General features: G+C 40.2%; 1 protein-coding gene, 1 non-coding gene and 2 pseudogenes across 2 annotated transcripts; 2 read left to right on the top strand and 2 right to left on the bottom strand.

Annotated features, from left to right (window-relative positions):
* The first annotated feature begins 4,023 nt into the window (after positions 1-4,023).
* Defa42 (defensin, alpha, 42) lies at positions 4,024-5,114 on the top strand. The gene is made up of 2 exons (NM_001177518.1): positions 4,024-4,195; positions 4,824-5,114. Exons 1-2 carry the CDS (start codon positions 4,024-4,026, stop codon positions 5,000-5,002), a joined length of 351 nt encoding a protein of 116 aa, NP_001170989.1. The 3' UTR covers positions 5,003-5,114.
* On the top strand, positions 4,360-4,451 carry Gm23568. Its single transcript, XR_003947680.1, has one exon. It is a non-coding gene; the product is annotated as a small nucleolar RNA SNORA5 (small nucleolar RNA).
* Positions 5,879-6,148, bottom strand: Gm15309 (predicted gene 15309; annotated as a pseudogene).
* Positions 14,631-15,472, bottom strand: Defa-ps18 (defensin, alpha, pseudogene 18; annotated as a pseudogene).

Raw genomic sequence — 22,758 nt, 5'->3', positions numbered from 1 at the left:
GGTCTCTGTTAAGGTGGGAGTGCAGCTCCCAGGGGGGAGGGCCAAAGGGCCCCTCCCCAGCCTGTCCACAGGCTCACAGCACAGAAAGAAAAATACTCGAGTTAGGATCTTTTTGCATTTGTCTTTTTTTTATTGTTGTGTCCATGTTCCCTATGGAATCTTCGCCACCTGAGATTCTCTCTTCCATTTCTTGTATTCTGTTACTGATGCTCATATATATAGTTCCTGACTTCTTTCCTAGGGTTTCTATGTCCAGAGTTGTCTCACTTTAGGTTTTCTCTATTGTTTCTTCCATTTTTAGATCCTGGATGGTTTTGGTCAATTCCATCACCTGTTTAATAGTGTTTTCCTGTAACTCTCTAAGGGATTTTTGTGTTTCCTCTTCAAAGGCTTCTAGCTGTTTACCTGTGTTTTCCTGTATTTCCTTATTAAAGTCCTCCATCATCATCATAAGAAGTGACTTTAGATCCATGTCTTGCTTTTCTGGTGTCATGGTGTATCCAGGACTTGCTACGGTGGGAGAGTTTGGTTCTGATAATGCCAAGTAACCTTGGTTTCCGTTGCTTCTGTTCATATGCTTGCCTCCTGTCATCTGATTATCTCAAGTATTTGCTGTCCTCAATATATCTGATTGGAGCCTTTCCTTCCTATAATCCCAGTTGATTCAGGACTCTTCAGAGTCCAGCTTTCTCTGTGATCCTTTGATTGTGGGCTCCTGTGAACCTGAGATTCTGAGTGTGTCAAAGTCGTGTAAAGATTTCTCTGGGGACCCTGGGGGTGCCTGCCAACTCTGTGCCAAGGTGACCTGGTGCGGGTGCGAACTAGAAGGGACTTGTGCCCTGGTCAGGCCGGTTTTCTGTTTCCCTAATGCTGTCTCAGGTCCCGGGCGATTGGATTGGAAGAGAAGTTTTGTTCCACACACCAGTGGTCCTAAGATCTCATGGAGAGTCCTCAAGGGACCCTAGGGGTGTCCAAAGACTCCACGCCCAAGGTGACCCGGTGCTGGTGTCGACCAGAAGGGACTTGTGCCCCTGGTCAGGTTTTCTTCTTCTCTAATGCTGTCTCAGTTCCCACGCTATTGTATTGGAACAGAAGTTGTGTTTCACTCACCAGTAGTCCTAAAATCGTGCGGAGAGTCCTCTAGGGACCATGGGGGTGACCGCCAGCTCTGCACCCAAGGTGACACAGTGTTGCATTTAAATGTTTTATCCAATATGAAATGTTTCTATTTATTAAACTAATGGGGAATGTAACTCCTAGTTTCAAATACCTCAAGAATTTTATGAAATCCATCTGCTTGTTAAAGAGATATCACACCAAATAAGCAGTTTTACAAATTATGTAAAAGATGTTACATATAAGGATATATGAGTCTGGAATGAACTGAGAACCGATGTAGTACGTTTCAGATATTAATGATGATGAGAAGAAAACCAGTAAAGGTCTGACAGTGTAATGTGCAGGTATTTCTCACCAGAAGACTATGATGAAGAGTGGTTGATGGGAAGTGGGATGAGCTTACTGGGCTGAGGAACATACTCAGACAATGAAAACAAGTATTCTTTCTTTTAAAGATGCACATTTAGGGACTAATGAAGTCTAGTGCAATTCTAATTATGAAAATTGTACACACTTTCATCTGTGTTTCCATGCTCTCCACAGAGTGTGCAGAGTCCCAGTCAGAAGCTGTCACATGGGCCTGTCACAGAATTGGCTGCTATGAGCCAGTAGGCATGTGTCATCTATTTGAAGTTTCTGTGATCAGTGGGATAATTTCAAAAGTACTTGGGCATCTATAGTGTATTTTTTTCATGATATCACAGGTTGTTCAATGCAATTTCTTCAGAGGTCCTCTGTAGCGATAAGTGATGTCCTCTAGCTCCTGGGGTGGAACTTGTGGAAAATACCATGTTGGTGGTGTGATGCAATTTCAATCAGGACATGTCTTCTGAGCATCACAAACTACAGCAATCATCAGTTATTACATAAACTGGCAATTCCTCAATGTTTGTCCAAGGCCAAGAAAAATGAATTGCTTGAGACTCTTTGGGATTAGGCTAACCTAGGGGAACTTTCTTTGCACAAAACCATGCTTTCTATAATTAAATCAGGGGCTGTCTGTCTTGTGAAGGTTATTATTTTCTTAAAATTCATTTTAAATTTATTCCCTTATTGTATATGTAGGGAGAACTCATGTTTCACAGAACTAATGTGGAGGTCAGAGGACAGCTAGTGGCAGGCTGTTTGCTCTTTCCACTCTGTAGTGCCTGAGACTTGAACTCTGTTTACCCGGCCTGTTCGTAGACTCTCACCTACTAAGTCCTCTTGTTTTTTGTTTGTTTCATTTCAGTTACTGGCTTTCCTTGTGCTCAGTTTCTTGCTCTTGTTGTTCTGATATTTTATCTTTTGAACAGCCTTTCTCTTTGACTTTTACTTTATTTCTCATTGCATGGACTCATTGCTATTCCTTCTTGAAGTGTCTTGTGATCCTCTGAATGAGATTGCTTCAGAAGAATATATGAATTTATCACATGAGAGATGTCTTTGTGAGTGCATCCATATAAACTAGGGCTATAATAAGTGAAGAGTGTGGACCAGGGCAGCATCATCATTTGAGCTTCTTCATTTTACTTTGCATCTGGAAATTGTGCTCATCTTTGCATTTTCTACTACCTGGTGTCAGGGTTGTGTTTAAAACAGTTTGATTTAGGAGTCTGACACTTGCATTCCAGAGACTCTTGACTAATCCTCACAGCACCATGGGTAAATGGCATGTAATTTCCAGGTCTCAAGGTGAACAGTAATTTTAATTTCTCTTCATTCTTGGTGCTCTGAATTATCAGCTTGTATCACACCTTAGATATAAACAAAAGTGTAGGAGTCAATCATGAAAATTGTAGGACTATTCCAACAATGGCTGGACAAGTCTTGGTTAGGCATCAAGATGCAGAATGAGCATAAAGGAATCGTCAGTGAGTAACATCTTGTAAAGAAATAGAGGAATCAAGGATATTTGTCATAGAGACTTCATGACAGTGAGCAGCATGATCTACTAATCATGTCACAAGTAGGGTGTGCATGGTTGTTGCAAAAGAAAAGCAAAATTACTGTTGCTTTTAAGCTCTGTGGGATCTGTATAAGTATTTTATGCATATAGCCATATAATGATAGACACTAGGATTTTCCTAGGTATTAGAAGAGTTCAAAAACAACTAAATTCAAACAATTGGAAGAGGACATTGGTTTTTTAAAATAGACTCAGAGATAGCAATTACCATGAATAATTTAAGGAAGGAGAAAAAAATTGATGTAGTTTTTTAATTTTTTTATTTTTCCTGATCTCTTTTTCCAAAAGAAAAAGTTCCTATAAGATCTCATATAGGAATCAAGACATGTCACTGGATGGTTCCCAGGAGTGAAGAGGCACCCAGAGCACACTCTTATGATATATGTTCTGTCACTGTGACTTCTTCAGAACAACCCACTCTAGCTTCCCTCTGACAAACTCTGTCTTGAATTCAATTCACTGGTGACATAAGGCCATTTTAGTTTCGTGGCCCCATAGGAAAAGATTCACAAAATCTTCCTTCCTGAGGGTGATTTCCCTAAATCATGCAAAGAACTGACTGTCCAGTCTACCTGGTCAAGGTCTGGTCCAGGTTCCAAGTTCAAAAGCCAATAATCCTTTGATTCATCTATTTATTAAATTAGGCAATGAACAGCTCTTTTCTTTCCTGACCACTGAGAGATAAATACTCAAGCAGATGGGAAACAGGGGAAGATAGCAAGGCCTACTTCATCATTATCAGTGGGAGGGGTGGGAGGCACTGAACACACAGAGCAATATCATGTTGGAAGCCATGAGAACAAAAGATAGAACTTGAGGGTTACAGACCCTCCCAGTTCCCATCAATGAGTGCCTTCTCTCAGTGGGGATGCCTCTCTGCCGTATAAATGCAGGCTGGCTACTCATTCTCCACACATTGAGCTCCTGCTCACTAATCTTCCAGGTGACTCCCAGTCATGAAGACACTTGTCCTCCTCTCTGCCCTTGCCCTGCTGGCCTTACAGGTCCAGGCTGATCCTATCCAAAACACAGATGAAGAGACTAAAACTCAGGAGCAGCCAGGGGAAGAGGACCAGGCTGTTTCTGTCTCCTTTGGAGGCACAGAAGGCTCTGCTCTTCAAGATGTAGGTGAGTGCTCAAGCCCTGTGATGGAGGTTTGGTGTCTCTTGAGGCAGGACTGAAGATGAGCCTGGAATCATGTCCATAACAGCTTGGTTCAGGTAGTTGTCCCTTGATACTCTAAGATTTTTTCTGTCTTATTAATAGAAGTAACAGTGAGAGTCAACCCAGTGTTAAGTTTTTTCATTTAAAAATTCATTTGCCTGTGACTCCTGAGCTCTGTTCCCCATGATAGGTTCAGGGATAAATGGAGTCACAGACATCAAGAAAAAAAATTATCTGTGAGAAACCTTCAAAATATAGAACATATTGATAAGTCATCTTATACATGATTAATAAATTTGTTAAGAAAGAAGAATCTGTTTTGCTTTAAAAAAATTTGACTTAGAAACCAAATGCCATTGCATGAATGTGTTCTGTCAGGAAAATACAGAAATTTTTTAAGAAATATGGTGTGGGTGTCATGTCCTGTACATGATCAATACTTGTTAAATGTCTCGTGTCCATGGTGTTGACTGTGATGTCACCAGTACAACAAACCTACTCTGTACCATGTACAGTATATCTTCATAGAATTGTTTACTAACACACTGCTGGCCTCCTTACTTAAAACCTGATGCTTTGTTTGTGTCCTCAGCCCAAAGAAGATTTCCGTGGTGCCGGAAGTGCCGAGTGTGCCAGAAGTGCGAAGTGTGCCAGAAGTGCCCTGTGTGCCCGACATGCCCCCAGTGCCCAAAGCAGCCATTGTGCAAAGAAAGGCAAAATAAAACTGCTATCACCACCCAAGCTCCAAATACACATCATAAAGGCTGTTGAGCTGAATGTGGAATCTGGGTTGAGATGACCATTTGCCTTTGGTCTCCACGATCTCTTTGTGCTTAGCCTCAATTGCAATTCCTTCTCTCATAAACTCCTTGCTGAAAAATCATCTGTGTTTATGTTTCTTTGATGTTTTCTAGGTATCTTCGAAAGGTCTCTTCTAATCCTTGTAGTAGAATCTTCAGTGAATCCCTTATAAAGGAAGTCTTGGTTACATTTAGCAGTCATATCAAGGATGCTCAGCAGGTTACATACAAAGAGACAGGCATTCTGCTCTAGTTACTTCTCTATCAACTCCTCTGTTCATTAGATAAGACTCACCCTCAAAAATGAGACCCACATTTTCACGATCCATTTTTTTCAGTTGAAGGACACTATGTCCTTTCCTTTCTATAGCTGCTGAAATCCCAGAGGCAATAAAGATGGTTGAGCAAGTAACTATGAGGGAGGTCCCTGTGTCTTGGGCATTTGCCAATGAGTGGTACAGCTGTGCCATGGAGATTTCCCTGCAGTTTTGTGAGAATTCTCCACACTGACTTCTTTGGTTCCTGTGCCAGCTTGCAATCCCACCAACAGTGCCTGAGGGTTCTCCTTTCCCTAGACCCTCACCCCCACTTGTGGACAATTGTTTTCTTGATCTTAGTCATTCTGACTAGGCATAGATGAAACCTCTGAGAACTTTTAATTTCCATTTCTCTGATGAGAATGTTGAACACTTTAAAATATACTTCTTGGCTATTTTTAATAGTTCTTTGAAATTTTGCAACAACTGGTTAGCCTATTTGGATAATACTCATCACTTAGCAAACTCATCCAACATCCATCCAAGTTCAATTCCTTTTTTCCTTTAATTTTAGTTTTTAATCCATGTGGACCTGCTTGTTGACAATGATGCCCATGGGATGCTGGGTCACATTGTAGACTCTTCCGGGTTTGCTGTGGTAGCACTTATGGGGCATTTCTTTTTGAACGGTGCCCATTCCCTTGATGTCTACAATATCACCCTTCTTGTAGATTCGCATGTATGTGGCCAAAGGAACAACGCTATGTTTCCTAAAAGGCCTAGAGAAGATGTACTGGGTGCCTCTCCTCTTTCCCTTTGTGTTCGTCATTTTGGTGAGTTACTGGAAGATGTCTGCGGCGTTATTTTTTATTTTTAATGCATGACTTCTTTGTTGTTTAAGGCTTTATCATTCTCCTTCAAGTGAATGTCTTGCTCAACATCACCTGTGAGAAGCAGAGGCTGTCTGGGTGGGGGAAAAAGAAAATTGTTCTACAGCCAACTTGTTGCTTATTTGTAGGATCAGAAGTGATGTGCTATTGACAAAAACTTATGTACTTTCATGGCATGTACAGTCCTGAACCACAAGATGGGGAGCTGCTTCAATAATTTATTTCTCCTTACAACTCTCTGCATCCCACAGTCTTTAATTAGCCAATTGATCCTGTCCTTGTTTTGTGCCTTAGAGCAGGGTGGAAGTCAATGCAACTTCAGCCACCATTTCCTGGATTTACCTTAATCATTTACTAAATCATGATATATATGCAAATTATGACTTACCCTGTTGCCTGGTAATAGCTTTACTTCAACTTCTTATAGATAAAAGAGTAAGACTTCTCATTCAGTCTCAAAGGCAGGAATGTTTTAAGCATATACTCATATTAGGTGATCAATCACTGGGTTCTTGGCCCAGAACACAAATATTCCAGACAGTGAGAATATCTGGTTCTGTGAAATGCTGAACAATTAATAGAGGATGAAGGCTAGTATTTGAGAACATGGGGCTATGCATCAGGCATGGAATAACCTCAATGTGATGACTTTGAATAAGTTGAAAACTCTCCCAGTTTGAATTGAAACTCAAATGAGAAACTGCTTAACAAAGGAAGCCCCCCCCCCCCGCGCTTTTGACAGGGACTAAGACACCAAATCTTTTAAATTCAGACTCCATTTCAGAGAACCTGACTTAATTTTGCACTCAGGTAAAGTAAAAACTGGTACCAAGCATTAGTTTCCAAGTTGCCCCCTAACAGAACCTGAGCCTAGCTCCAGTATCTAGGCTAATCCCCAAGGAAACCAGAGTTTCCATGTTACAACCTCAACAAGACCAGATATCTTTCTCCTTCTAGTTAAAAACTTGCTCAACATCTGGTATGAGTAGCATAGGTTTTGTGGGCAGAGGAAAAAAAATTGGTCTCTAGCAAGCAGGACTCCATGTTATTCCCCCCGCCAAAATGCACCCCAAGTTACAAGCCCACCCCTTAAGACCAATTTATTGGATGAGCAATGCAGAGGGGAGCAAAAGTTAAGTTTATGATATGATCCCAGCAGCAGCAAATTATATTAAAGGCCACAGGAGCTTTCCAATTAGATGCTTGCATACATATTTCCTGTTTGCTGCTTAGTTGCTCCATAGACATTCAGGTTTGCCCACACCAAATCCATCCTGCATGATGGTGATGCTTTGGGGTGGGTGTGCTGAGCTAGCTGGAATAGAATAAGACCTTGCTGTGAGTTGCATCTGATTGGCTCCTGTGTGTTTTGGGGGGATTACTAATATTTTACTGGCAAAAAAATTCATGAGACCTCTGCATCCAGTTAGCCTTCACACATTTAGCTCCTGCTCCCTCATCCTGCAGGAGAGAGGTCACCCTCTTCTCTGTTATTTTCCTGGTAGTCTCAGGGGCCAAGGATGCAGCTGTCTGAGAAAAACCTGAGGCATCTCTGGACCAGGAAGTTCTTGGGTAGAGAACCTTAACATAATCAAAGAGCATGTGAATGGCCACACAGCATAGAGGTAATATAGCTAGAGATAAGGAACTAGATTCATAAAGATTTTAGCAAAGACATACACACACACACACACACACACACACACACACACACACACACACACACACTTATATAAATACATATGTGTTTGTTTTCAGAACATGGGACAAGTTACTGAGGTTCATAGTTTATATATTGAAGCAGACCTTGTTGCCAGGTTCTCTTAGCCTTCCTCAGTCCCTCCCTGGCATATCCTGCCCTCAAGTTTGAATTTTCCAGACCTGGGGGTGAACAGCTCTTTCCTGAAGCTCTTCCCCATATAATTTAGACATTTTTGTGCTCTCTCTATGTCTTTGTCTCTGTCTCTACCTCTCTCTCTCTCTCCTCAAACCCTTTCTCTCTTTTTTCTTTCCCTTCTCAACTCCCCCTCACTTTACCCATGGTGACTTCCCTAGCCTTGGTCCTTGTGTTCAGTGAACTATCCCACTCAGGGGGATTTTCCCAATAAACTTGCCTTTAATATATTCTAATCTCGTTTGAATTAGCTCACTCCACCCCCAGTGGAGACGTTTTAAATATACAGAGAAACACACACACACACACACACACACACACACACACACACACATACACACACACACACAGAGAACAAATCACATGTGTCCTCCATGGGTCTTGCCTTAGTAGGATCATCTGTCTCAGCTGAAATTACTCTGTCATAATAATAAACATAAATATATGAATAATAAATATTAATATACATATATTGTTAGATTATTTATATCTCATCTGTGCTTTCAAGCATGAGAATGAAATATGTATAGGAGATTTCCTTCTGCCATGAACTTTTGATTCCAAGATATGTTTGAAATATACTAACTATAAGTTAGAGGAGAGCAAACTGTGAGTAGATCCTATTATAGTTCAATATTTAAGCTTAATGACGGAGTCTATTTGACTCTATCTCTTAGAAGAGTCTAGACACATTGGAGAAGTGTATGAGTGTGTATAAGCATATGGGCAGTATGGAGGGGCATTCCAGAAACACCTACAAGAAAAGGCAGTAAGAAAAATCCTAACATCTTTGGAGGAAAAATATGTCCTCTGATTCTTGCCACCAAAGTGTTCCAGCTGCTTGCTCTGATGTATCCAGCACAGCAAACCCACCCATCTAAGCATGGGACTTCTCTCAGATCCTCTGTTCTTATGTGGTAGGTCTAATTTTAGTGCCTAATGTCCTCTGTGTCTCTAGATCCAACAATGGTACATATTTTCATGAAAAGAAGTCCACCAGAAGACATTGACTTAAGACTTGTATTACAGGATGAAGCTCATCTCTATGTTTTGTAAAGGAAGCAGACCAAGAGTAAACTCATAATCTGCTTTCTTATTACACAGGGATTATTAATATCACCATGTGCATTCAATGTACTTTCTTCTCAAAGTCCCCTGTAACTTAATTTTTTTCCAACCCTTATTTTTCATGATGGTTCTTAAATGTGTTAACCTCTCTTTTAGCCCACCACCCACCTGAGGTAGTGGATAAGAAAGAATACTTTGGAAGTGGATCAACTCCTATGTGTGTTGTCTTGAAATTCACAGTTCAGTTCACAAGGTCAGCAGTGAACCACTCAATCCACTTGCAAGTACATCAAGGATGCATCAGTAGTCCAGTTTGATAAAGTCAGGATAGTAAACAGGAATCAGCAGTAGTGGTTCTACCTAGCACATACATGCAGGCCTCATCCACTTCAGGAGTCAGCAGGAAGCACTAGCTGGAATGCCAGGAGTTCTCAGCTCTCAGGGAAATGAAGATCTCTAAGCCTTGAGACCAAGAAGAGTTGCACAACAGCTCTACAAGCAAGCCTTTTTCAGCCTCCATCACTGCCCATCGAGTCTTATTTATACCCTCTAAATACCATGTTTCCTCCATGGGTCTTGCCTGAACACATGCTGAACACTTGCTGACATCACTCTGCTGATTATCCCCAGTCTACTGAAGCTGCAAAATAGTCAGAGCACACCACCAGATATTTTTTTTGTTCATTTTCCTCATGGAGTCCTGACAAATGGAGGTCAGCTGTGGCATGTAAGGTGGACCAATACATATGTGTTGTTTGCAAAGAATCCTTCATCACATGTCCTTTCACATGCTTGCTTTAGCAGAACATCCTTTCTCCTGTGTCTGCTTCAGGAAAATGTTCCTTCAAGAGTCTGCCTCGGTGTTTTACCTGTGTTTGCCCCAGCAAAACAGCTTCCAACAAAACTGATTTTCCAAAGAACCATCAAGTTTTCACTTCAGTCCCCTGTAGAAAATCCATACTATAAGTAATTCATTAACATTTGGTGTTAGCATCAGAAGCTGTTTACAGCTAGCCCATGAATCCAGTGATGATGCCATCCCCAGTCAACAAGGACCCTACTGTGTCTGTTGTCATGGCAAACACTGCACATTCCCTCTGCATGTCTCATCTGCATTACCTGTGGATGTGATTACCTGGGTCACCTACTACAAGGCCTGGATAAAAGACCGAGTTTCCAACCGAACTTTCACTTTCTTGTCTTCATTCCTTCCACATTTTTAACAATGGACCTCTTTCATGGGAACTGTTCTGGTTCATCGTGATCAATACAGGAACAAGACAGCTTAAAATTAATATGTGGTGTATGCCTTTGTGAAGACTCTTGGATTAAAAAATGAGGATGATATTATTTAAAACCTTTTGTTTTATAAAAATCCTAGCTCCCAGTGTTATAAACTCAGAAAACGCTGAAAGAACATGGATTAAATTTAAATTGTAATAATTTTATAAATCAGAAAATGGGACATCACCAGAGTAAATCTTTTCACACTTTCATCTGACCCCAGACTTCATAGAACCAGAACTATAGGAAATTGGTACCAACTGCTATGCAAAATGCAATTATTATATGACTTGTTATGTGCTGTCCTGCTATATAAGAGAAAAAGAACTAAGGCATATGTTCACACTGGAACACAAATGCCCTACTTTAAGGAACTCTGAATCTTTTCAGGGGAACAACAGGGAAAGAACTGAGGACCCTGAGTGGTATAATTAAAATTGTTATCAGTACCTTTATTGGGGAAAATATTTTGGTTTCTAATGTTTACAAACATCCTTCATCAAAACCCATTCTACTTCAGACAGGTTCATAATGATGCCTCTCTACTTAGCTAGGATAGTTGGATGTCCTCTGCACACCTGTTCTCAGCTCTTGGCTTCTTCCTGACACCAGTACTGACTAGGCAACCATGCTGGAGAGGTTTTCTGTAATAAACTCTCTAAATCCTAGAGATCCACTCATCTCTGTGCCAATTTTACTGAACAATGTCCAAATAGAAAATATGAGTTAGAACGCATTTATGTGTGTTGTTTGAAATCCATTTCTTCTGGTAATGATATGTTACAGGGCAGTAGGAGAGCAGAGCATGTTCATGTACATACAGAGTGAATGTTTGACTTGTGTGGATTATTTTGAATATCAACCTTTGCTTTGTCAATGCATTGATGAAGTCTGGAATTTATCTTAAGGACTCTGAAAACATGTCCTAGATCAGTGACATAGGTTCTGTACTATGTGGGGGCTTTGATGAACAACTTCTCATTCTTTGTATATCCAGTTTTCTACAATGGATATGCAGGATTAGTGTGCAACCAAGTGGGGTTCACTTCTCTGTCCATGGGAAGGGATGTAGTGGGGTGGGCTGTATGACCTTTGTGATTGCTAGAACATGAGAAAACTAAGAAGTGTTTGTTATTTTTCTAGGATTATCAACTACAAATCCTTTCTAGAACTGCCCTTTATTCCATTTGCCATTATATGAGAGCTATGAGTAATAGAAGGAGAAACAAAAGCCAGGGCAACACTTTATTTTCTGAACCAAGCAGTTTTTCTAATAAAAATTCCTCTTTATGGTTCTCAAGAATTTGTGTGAAAATACTGATGCAGGGGTGTTTTCTGAACCTGAATTCAACACTCTAATTGACATGCATGTGGTGTGTGATCATTGCTAACAAAGAGCATCTGTCATGAAAGAGCTGGGTACAAGTGTTCTGGGTATACCATGTGTATCATTGTTCTCAGCTGACTCTCAAGCACAGCTTTATTGAGGGAACTTCTCAAAGAACCGGGGTCTTCCACATCAGAGGCAGGAAGGCAGATGAATAGGTTACAAACCAGGAGCTTTAGATTAACACCCAAACTGAGGAGAATCTAGGCATTGGCAAGTATGTGGGCATGTGGCCATTGGCTGGTTAGTTGAAGAGAGTGAGGAGAGGGTCACTGTCAGCTAAGGTGTCCAAGTATTAAGAAGATGGGAAGGAGACCATCTGGGCAACATTAGACTGGAGAATGTTTTCCTCTAACCTGAAAGTTTTTAAATGAGCTGAGGCACTTTGAGTGTCAAAGGAAAGTTGGTAAAGCAAAGAAAAATATGTTCTCTTAATCCCTTGTATTCTATTTCTTGTTGTAGAAAGGGTTCAGAAAACCAAACTTTCAAATAGAAATAAACTCTTTATGCTGCAGAGATATATTTGTGTATTATATCTCTCAATGTTGTACATTACTGCCAAGAGATATCCATCAGTATGTGAGGTGATAAAGAGAATGTGGTACACATACATAAACTCTCTCTCTCTCTTTCTCTCTCTCTCTCTCTCTCTCTCTCTCTCTCTCTCTCTCTCTCTGTGTGTGTGTGTGTGTGTGTGTGTGTGTGTGTGTGTATGTGTGTGTGTGTGTGAGTTTATGTGGACATCGTGGAATAGTACTCAACCATAGAAAGAAAGAATTTGCAATAACTGAGATGGTACCTGAGGACACTTACTGTGTATTATCCAGACACACAAAGTGCAGGACAACATGTTCTCACATATCCAAGATAAAAAGCAATGTGATGGCAGGTGAGAATACAGTACTTGCTACTAGATTTTGGCAACATGAAGTAATGTTGAGGGGATTTTGGTCAATAGGTGCAGAATTACATTTAGGAAGGAGCAATGAGTTCTAGTGGATTATTACACAACAATATGGTTATAAAAACTAATGGATTATGTATTTCAAAACAATTAGTACCGTAGAATTTAGGTGTTTCACCATAAAAAAATTATAAATACTTGTGGTTACAGATATGATACTTTTTGAACTTAATCATTTCACAATGTGCACACACCTACAGAAACCCTTTCTAATAAGCATCTAGAATTTTCACCACTAGAATAGGTCAGGTTAAAACAATGAAACCATGCATTTTACAAGAAAATTTCTATCCAAATTGTAAATTGGGAAGGAAGAATACATGATCTTATAACATCCAGGGTCAAGAATTTGCAACAGGGATAGGTGTTGAATAAACTCTGAAGACAAGGAAAAGAGAGAGTTTTAGCTATGTAAAATAGAGGAGAGGCCTTGGAGAACTTTAGTAGAGAGGTTGAACAATATGACTGTGTCATGTGTTTGTTGATTGACACTTACTGGAGTTATGCTAACAGTTCCTGGAAACAGAGGACCTATATCCTCAGATAATTACATTTCAGAAGGATGGACCATATTGATGTAATTGTTCAATTTATTTTGCTCAGTTCACCAGTGACTTATTTAAAGACAAATGTCTTGTGGACTATGATAACTGCATTCTGTTTGCAATCTTCTAACTGGAATTCTGTAATATTTGATGTGAAAAGAGTTGTATTGGCTTTCTCTTCTAGCTCAATCAGTGGAGCTAGTCTCTGTCATGGTTGCCATAACTGACCAAGTAAGATGCTTCTAGCATCTTTTCTTCCTCAAAGTGTGAAAGGGTATTCAATTTACCTAGCATGGTTCCATCACTATTGAATGCCCACAACTATGTTTTCTGTGAACCCACACCATCTGTGGTACTAGAACCTGTAATCTGGAGGCCACTACAACTGCTGTTCTTTCATTTAGGACATGGTTTTTCCTGAAGGAGTATGATGACTTATATCCTGACTCTTAGCACCCTGTACATCACTAGTGTCCCCTGCTTCAACAACTGCCTACCGACTTCTTTATTTATCTTGCATATCTCTTCCATGCTGAATTAAGCCCTTGAAAGCTGTAGGGTAAGTCATTTGAGTGTACCTTGTAGAGCACACTGCAGTCATTAGACATGTATACTTTCTGTATATAAAGACGTTTTCTGTATAAAAACTGTATTTTGTCCTATACGACTGTGGACACTGCAGATTAATGCAGATCATAGTGTGGGATGCACTGTTTTTTATCCTACCCATTCTGTCTCTGACTAACTTTTTCTAATGTTGAGAAAAGTTGTCTCCACAGAGCCATATGTAACCCACGGTTTAGAAGCCAGAGGCATAATTCAGGTGTGGTTTATTAAAACTTAAACAGTTTTTAAGGACAGTGTAGTTTTTAAAAAATATATCATTTTAGAACTCTGTAAACCTGAAACCCATAGTGTCAGTTGTTCTTAACATATAGGCAATGTCTTTTGAGAGTGAGTCAAGACTACCTAAAGGCAGAGTCAAAAGTCAGGAGCAGCATATGTGAGGATCATGAGAATTCTGAGCTTTCTATACATTTTGTGTCTGAACCTGGAGTCTTTTTAAAATTGATATTAATTGGAACTGGTATCTTGAAGTAAAAAATTATAGTATTCATTCATCTTCAAAGGTTTCCTAGAAGGTCCTGGTACTTTATATACAGAGCCTTTACTGAGCCTTGTAGCATACTTTGAAAGAATGTAAACACACAGGAAGCATATTGTGAACAATTTATTGAGAAATGTTCATCAGGCCCCAGCATCAGTGGCCTCAGTACTCATGGCTGTCTTGTCCTCTGTGGTCTCCATGTTCAGCGGCAGCAGAGCTTGTACATTAAATGACCCTTTCTGCAGGTCCCAATCAGGCGTTCTCTTTTTTTTGCAGCTTGTTCTACAATAGCATATCCGATCTCTCAACGCGCTGGAGGCACAAAAAGAATCAGGCATTAAGATTTGGGGTTGGCAGCATGTAATAGTATGTAATCCTATGGGGATATGTGATACAGCATGAATGTGCTGTGTTGGCCACAATACAGACTTCAGCAAGGACATCTCAACCAATAACACACTTCGGGGGTGTTGGTCATGTACTTAAGAGCCATTCTGATGTGTCTTTAATTTCTGTGTTCCTTTTATCACCATGTAGACACTTTAGTATACTTTGAAATTGATTCAATTTTCCTTTACACAAAGAAAAATTTCTACTAATACCCAAGACTAATCCTGTTCTATAAGCATTTAAACAGAGTATTGGAGTACTGTGAGTATTGAAATTCCCATGTATATCTTTTTACAGTAAACGCCTTATGAGAAAGATATTCAATTAGAGTTACTTTTCTCTCGCTGTTACTGTTATGAATATAAAAGGAATTAAAATAGTGTTGCCAGAGAGCAACATTACTCTACCAGGATTCTAGGGCTCATCTTCATCCCTCCCTCAGGAGAATGCAAGCATCCATCACACTGGGCACCAGTACTCACATTCCTCTTGAAGAGAAGAGCCTTCTGGGTCTCCAAAGGAGACAGAAACAGCTTGGTCTTCTTTCCCTGGCTGCTCATCAATTTTACTCTCTTCATCTCTGTTTTGGATAGGATCAGCCTGGACTTGGAAGGCCAGCAGGGCAAGGGCAGAGAGGAGGACTAGTGTCTTCATGGCTGGGAGTCACCTGGAGGATTGGTGAGCAGGAGCTCAATGTGTGGAATTGGGAGAGGCTGTTACCCTCAAGTTCCCTTTGATGTTCCTCTGTCCTCAAGGCTACCATCATCATGTTGCACTTTGTGTTCAGTAACAAAAACCCTGATACCGATAATCATGAAGAGGCCCTGCAATCTTCTCCCATTTCCCATCTGCTTGAGTATTTACCTCTCATTTGCAAGAGAAGAAGCAGCTGGGCACTGCCTAATTTAATAAGCTCAAGGAACAAAGGATTTTTATATTCTGGACTTGAAGCCTGTAATTCTCAGAAAGTCTGGATTAGACCTTGATCAGGTAGACTGGAGAGTCAGTTCTTTTCATGATTCAGGTATTATCAATCATCCTCATGAGGGGTAATAATGTGAATCCCCTACTTGGGGCCATTATAGAGAAAGCAAGATGGCCTCATTGTGGCACAGTGAATTGAGTTTAAGAGACAGATTTTGTAAGAATGCAGCTAGAGTGAGTTGTTCTGTAGAAGCCAAAGTGTCTGAACACATGGAACAATAGTGTGGTCCAGGAGCATCTCCATACTTGGGACCCTCAAGCTAGGGGTCATTCCACATGTTTGAGATTCTGCAATGTTTTTACTTTCAGAAAATGAGTACTGGGGCTTTGCCTGAGCATTGGCGGGAGACATCTTGGTTCCAGGACTCCACCGAGACTAGTCTTCACAGGTGAGAGTATGGACTACAGAAGCTAATAGCTTCTGGGACAGGTGGGAGCAACAGAGCTTCTGAGGCAGCCCCCTTTTCGGGCTCCAAACATCCCGGCAGCTTCCCTGCCAGAGTAGAGGTGTCTGCCTGGCCTGGGAGGGCTTTGAGGAGCACCTAGGGGAGCCATCTTGGTTCCCAGATCCCTCTGAGACTAGTCTGTCCAGGTGAGAGTGTGGACTACAGAAGCTAACAACTTTGGTGACAGGCCGAAGCAGCACAACTTCTAGGACAGGTCCTGTTTTGGGCCTTCATCTATGCTCAAAATACAAGGGCAGCCACAATTATTAAAGAAACTTTAGTAAAGCTCAAAGCACACATTGCACCTCACACATTAATAGTGGGAGACTTCAACACACCATTTTTACCAATGGACAGATCATGGAAACAGAAACTAAACAGGGACACAGTGAAAGTAACAGAAGTTATGAAACAAATGGATCTAACAGATATCTACAGAACATTTTATCCTAAAACAAAAGGATATACTGTCTTCTCAGCACCTCATGGAACATTCTCCAAAACAACCACATAATTGGTCACAAAACAAGCCTCAACATATGCAAAAATATTGAAATTTTCCCATGCATCCTATCAGATCACCATGGACTAAGACTGATCTTCAATAACAAAATAAATAATAGAAAGCCAACATTCATGTGGAAAATGAAAAACACTCTTCTCAATGATACCTTGCTCAAGGCAGGAATAAACAAAGAAATTAAGGACTTTTTGGAGTTTAATGAAAATGAAGCCACAACATACCCAAACTTAAGGGACACAATGACAGCATTTCTAAGAGGAAAACTCATAGCTCTGAGTGCCTCCAAAAAGAAACTAGAGAGAGCACACATTAGCAGCTTGACAACACACCTAAAAGCTCTAGAATAAAAGGTAGCAAATTCACCCAAGAGGAGTAAAAGTCAGAAAATAATCAAACTCAGTGGCAAAATCAACCAAGGGAAACAAGAAGCAATATTCAAAGAATCAACCAAACGAGGAGCTGGTTCTTTGAGAAAATAAACAAGATAGATAAACCCTTAGCCAGACTCACCTGAGGGAACAGGGAAAGCATCCTAATTTTAAAAAATCAGAAATGAAAAGGGAGACATAACAACAGACCCTAAAGATATCCAAAACACCATCAGAGCCTTCTACAAAAGGCTATACTCAACAAAACTGGAGAACCTGGATGAAATGGACAAGTTTCTAGACAGATTCCAGGTACCAAAGTTAAATCAAGATCAGATTAATGATCTAAACAGTCTTATATCCCCTAAAGAAATAGAAGCAGTCATCAATTGTCTGCCAACCAAAAAAGCCCAGGGCCATATGGGTTTAGTGCAGAGTCCTATCAGGCCTTCAAAGAAGATCTAATTCCAGTTCTTCACAAACTATTCCACAAAATAGAAACAGAAGGTACTCTACCCAACTCAATCAATGATGCCACAATTACTCTGATACCTAAACCACAAAAAGACCCAACAAAGATAGAGAACTTCAGACCAATTTCCCTTATGAATATCGATGCAAAATTCCTCAATAAAGTTCGTTCTAATGAAATCCAAGAACAAATGAAAACAATCATCCATCCTGACCAAGTAGGTTTCATCCCAGGGATGAAGGGATGATTCAATATACGGAAATATATCAACGTAATCCTGTATATAAACAAACTCAAAGACAAAAACCACATGATCATCTCATTAGATGTGGAGCAAGCATTTCACAAAATCCAACACCCATTCATGATAAAAGTCTTGGAAAGATCAGGAATTCAAGGCCCATACCTTAAATATGATAAAAGCAATATACAGCAAACCAGTAGCCAACATCAAAATAAATGGTGAGAAGCTGGAAGCAATCCCACTAAAATCGAGGACTAGACAAGGCTGCCCACTCTCTCCCTACCTATTCAACATTGTACTTGAAGTCCTAGCCAGAGCAATTCGACAACAAATGGAGACCAAGGGGATACAAATTGGAAAGGAAGAACTCAAAATAGTACTTTTTGCAGATGATATGATAGTATATATAAGTGACCCTAAAAATTCCACCAGAGAACTCCTAAACCAGATAAACAGCTTCAATGAAGTAGCTGGATATAAAATTAATTCAAGAAATCAATGGCCTTTCTGTTCACAAAGGATAAACAGGCTGAGAAAGAAATTAGGGAAACAACACCCTTCTCAATAGTCACAAATAATATAAAATACCTTGGCGTGAATCTAACTAAGGAAGTGAAAGATCTGTATGACAAGAACTTCAAGTCTCTGAAGAAAGAACTTAAAGAAGATCTCAGAAGATGGAAAGACCTCCCATGCTCATGGATTGGCAGGATCAATATAGTAAAAATGACTATCTTGCCAAAAGCAAACTACAGATTCAATGCAATCCCCATCAAAATTCCAACTCAATTCTTCAACAAATTAGAAAGGGCAATCTGCAAATTCATCTGGAATAACAAAAAACCTAGGATAGCAAAAACTCTTCTCAAGGATAAAAGAACCTCTGGTGGAATCACCATGCCTGACCTAAAGCTGTACTACAGAGCAATTGTGATAAAAAACTGCATGGTGCTGGTATAGCGACAGACAAGTAGACCAATGGAATAGAATTGAAGACCTAGAAATGAACCCACACACCTATGGCCACTTGATCTTTGATAAGGGAGGTAATACCATCCAGTGGAAAAAAGACAGTGGTCACTTGTATATATTATCATATCATCTGCAAATAGTGATTTTTGACTTCTTCCTTTCCAGTTTGAATTCTTTGATCTTGTTTTGTTGTCTAATTGCTGTGGCTAGAATTTCAAGTACTATATTGAATAGGTAGGGAGAAAGTGGGCAGCCTTGTCATAGCCTTGCATGAAATGTAAGCTGTTGAGACCCAGGGGTGTTTGCACATTTTGCTCAGCTGCTCCCATGTATTTTCACATCAAAAAAACTTTCCGCATGACACTCTGATTAAGAGTCCAGAGTGTTCCAGGAAAGGAGGGCAAGCTCCACAGAGAAGTGGACAGATACCCTGCACTGACCATCAGGTGGCATGGCTGTGCTAAAGGTTTGTCTTTTTACAGAGAGTCTTCAGAGGACTCAGTGCAGTAGGGTTGGGCAACAGGCTCCAGTCTACTGAGCTCTAAATATTACTACACTTGTTCCAAAGCCCGCATTCCAAGAAAAGCAAAAAAGACCTTGTAAAAGAGGCTGGGATCTATGCATTAATAGATCTTTTGCACATCAGTGAGAATTTGAGCTCATCAAAGCCACCACAACCCTTTGTTAGCACTTTGGAATTTGGAAGACTTGGAAATCTCTTCTGCTATTATTAGAGTTAAACTAGGACCTTAAAGTGTCTTAAGGGGGCAAGGAATTAACATGGAAGCATCCTCATATATGCCTGTTGAATTTGGTGGGTGGTTGCTCAAAACTAGAAGCTTAGGGTTTCCAGGTCCCTCTGCAGGCCACTATGTTTGGTTCAGGTTTCAGGCACCTGTACGGGGGCATGAGCTGGTATATTGACTGAGGATACTGTCTCTGGGTCCTGATCACTCTTGCTGTATCTCTGTGTGTCACAGGATATCTGGTCATATAAGTAACATAAGTCACATTTTCTAACAGCTCATCATCAGTTGAGAAAGGTAGATAAAGGTGTCTTAAGGTACCTACACCTAGATATCTGAAGATATATCTGAATACCTGAGCACATGGTATGTGTTTGTGTGTGTGTGTGTGTGTGTTTACAGTCACTCCTCTATATATCAAATCCAGCTTCCACAGATATGTACAGATACTTCTTCACATGTTGTATATATCTGGGTGAGACTTCCTGCTTTGCTTCTTGTCTTAGAGACTTTGACTGTTCTGAATAGACACACCAAGGAAACTCTCTCTCAAATGTTGCCATAAGGACAACATTTGACTGTGGTTGGCTTACAGGCCATCAAGTCAGGGACATGGCAATATTCAGGCTGGCAATGGGGAGGAGGATCTCAGAGTTGTACAGCTTCATCTGAGGCTGCTAGCAGAATATTGACTTCCAGACAGGTTGGATGAGGGTCTTAAGGCCAGAACCCACAGTGACACACCTACTCCAACAAGCCCACACTTCTCTAAACTGCCACTCCCTGGACTGAGCATATACAAACCATCATACTTCTTATTTGGTGCCTTTTCTACTTAATGCTTCTTACAGTATTGTTTTTAGAGCTGACACACTTATAGAAATTCAAAGCCAGACATATGATCTTGTCCTGCCCTGCTTGTCAAATCCTAACATTTAGAATGTTGAGATAGGTTTCTCTAAAAAGGTAGGTCATTGTGACAATGTAAAAGTGAAGATAACCATGTTGCCTACCTCCCACATGGCTGATGGCTTTGATAGTGGTTCAGATCTAAATGGGCTGTGTTATAAAGTGATAGATTAGGATGCTTGCAACAGCATTGGCCTTTCTTATTATGCATCAGGATCCTGTGTGAGAATGATAACCTTGACACTCCTACAGGCCAAAGATAAGTTTTTTATGTGTTTTGGTTTTTCCAGACAGGGTTTCTCTGAGTAGCCCTGGCTGTCCTTGAACTCACTTTGTAGATCAGGCTTACCTTGAACTCAGAAATCTGCTTTCCTCTGCCTCCTGAGTGCCAAGTATTTCTAGCATTCTGTTACTTGGTTCTCAGAGTCTTGCTTGGGACAATAATCAAGCACACACAGAGAGAATTGCTGTAAAAACTTTATTTGCATAGAAAGGAAGAGGGAGGTCTAGAGCATAACACCTGACAAGTAACAGTCCTTTTCAAATTCTCAAGTCATATGACAAATATAATCTTCTTGTTCCTAGTGCTCAGCAGCAACAGGGTTGGAAGGTGTGGCCCTGGTAAGTGCTGGCCCCAGAAAACCGTTCTCCAAAACCACAGTCTGTGAGTCTACAATCACAGATCCAGTCTGACTTCATATCTGGGAATAGAGATCATATGAAGTACTTAGTTCCTGAATCAGCAGGACAGAAGAGGTCTGGGCAAGATATGTGCTGGGTGAAATGGGTTCTCCTTATTGATCATTACTGCAGCAACATGAGTTATCAGGATGAATATAAATAAATATTCATGGTAAGCACAAAACTAAAGACTAAGCCCTACTTGTTTGTTTTCATTTTTGTGCTCCTGCCATTACTTAAATATGTAAAAACACATCTCCAAACTAAAATATAATAGACACAGTTAAATAGTCCAAGACTAACCATTTAGATCTTGAAGAAAACACTATCTATTAATTCTCTTTATTTATTTATTAATTCTCAAGTTATTCACAAACAATTCGTTGCAGAAAGAAATTGATCTGTTTTGTTCTTGCTGTTCAGTGAGGAAAATAATGAAGTAATAAAGTGACCTGGGTGACCCAATTTTAGAGATTATTTGTACTCCTCTCTATTGCATGTCTCTAGCATGATGATATCTCTCCCCTGCATCTTGGAGAGTACTGCATTTATCCCCTCCAAATGATGTGGAAATATCCTGGTCCTCCTTGATCAACTATTCCTGGTCTGGAGCCTCCTCAGTACTTCCTTGGGGAGAACCTGCCTGCATGTGCAGGGCCAACAGGAGAAGGGTGGTGAGCAGAGTTAACATCCTCAGGGCAGTGGGTTTTCTAGGAGATTAAAAAAACCAAAAACAAAAACAAAAAACCAAACTACCAGGATCTGTTGAGGTAAATCTCCTCCCAAATATGCCCCAATGAAAACACAACATAGTTAATATGATAACATGCTGTGCACCTAAATTTGGCACATCTACCACAGCTTATGAGACCCCTTAGAACTTGCAGTTTCTCCAGGCAATGTGCTTTTGCTCTGCTTTTCTTTTTCCTCCTAGTCTGGCTCCTCTTCCTCTTCCATTTTCTCCTTCCTATCTCTCTACCCCCCATTCTGCTCCACCTTCCCTTTTACTTGCCCTATCATTAGCTCTCCTTTATTTTACAAATTAAGATGGGAAGCAGGTTTACAGGAAATCACCAGAGCCTTGACTCATTCCTGGTTCACAACCATTTACAGCAGAACATAATTAACATCAAATAAAATTAGCCCCAGGGCAATCCACAAGATTTCCCCCTTTCTGTTCAATTAAAAGACTATTTTATCTCAGATATAAATGAACATAACTATTACTATTTTGTAATTTATAAAGTACAAGAGATCTAACACCCAGTCCATCATGTTTGTTAATTAAACAGAACCTCTGTCATTTATCCTTACTTAAAAGACTTATAATTCTGTATCTGGCTATGTCTTGCCATCTAAAAACCATCCCCTGAAAACTGTTCTCAAAATAAAAAGCCTGGGTTGGATAGGAGACTATGTAGTTTTTCAACCCCATCAGAAGTCCAAGAATGACTGATATATAACTGAAAATATATATTAAAACCTAAAACAGATTCTAAAACTTAGCCAGTCCATAGAGACCTCTGATCACCTGGTCAGTCCCTTACTTCAATATGTTGGAGCATCAATATTCAGCCTACTGGACACAGTCCTCT

This window comes from Mus musculus, chromosome 8 (genome assembly GCF_000001635.26).
Source record: "Mus musculus strain C57BL/6J chromosome 8, GRCm38.p6 C57BL/6J".
NCBI classification, from domain to species: Eukaryota; Metazoa; Chordata; class Mammalia; order Rodentia; family Muridae; genus Mus; species Mus musculus.
The sequence above is the reverse complement of the archived record's forward strand: the minus strand, read 5'-3'. Positions and strand labels throughout refer to the sequence as shown.

What these genes read in the sequence shown, in the direction of transcription:
- Defa42 (NM_001177518.1), top strand. Translation starts at nt 4,024, where the DNA reads ATGAAGACACTTGTCCTCCTCTCTGCCCTTGCCCTGCTGGCCTTACAG. An exon ending in CTCTGCTCTTCAAGATGTAG is followed by an intron (nt 4,196 to 4,823) that starts GTGAGTGCTCAA and finishes TTGTGTCCTCAG; the next exon opens with CCCAAAGAAGATTTCCGTGG.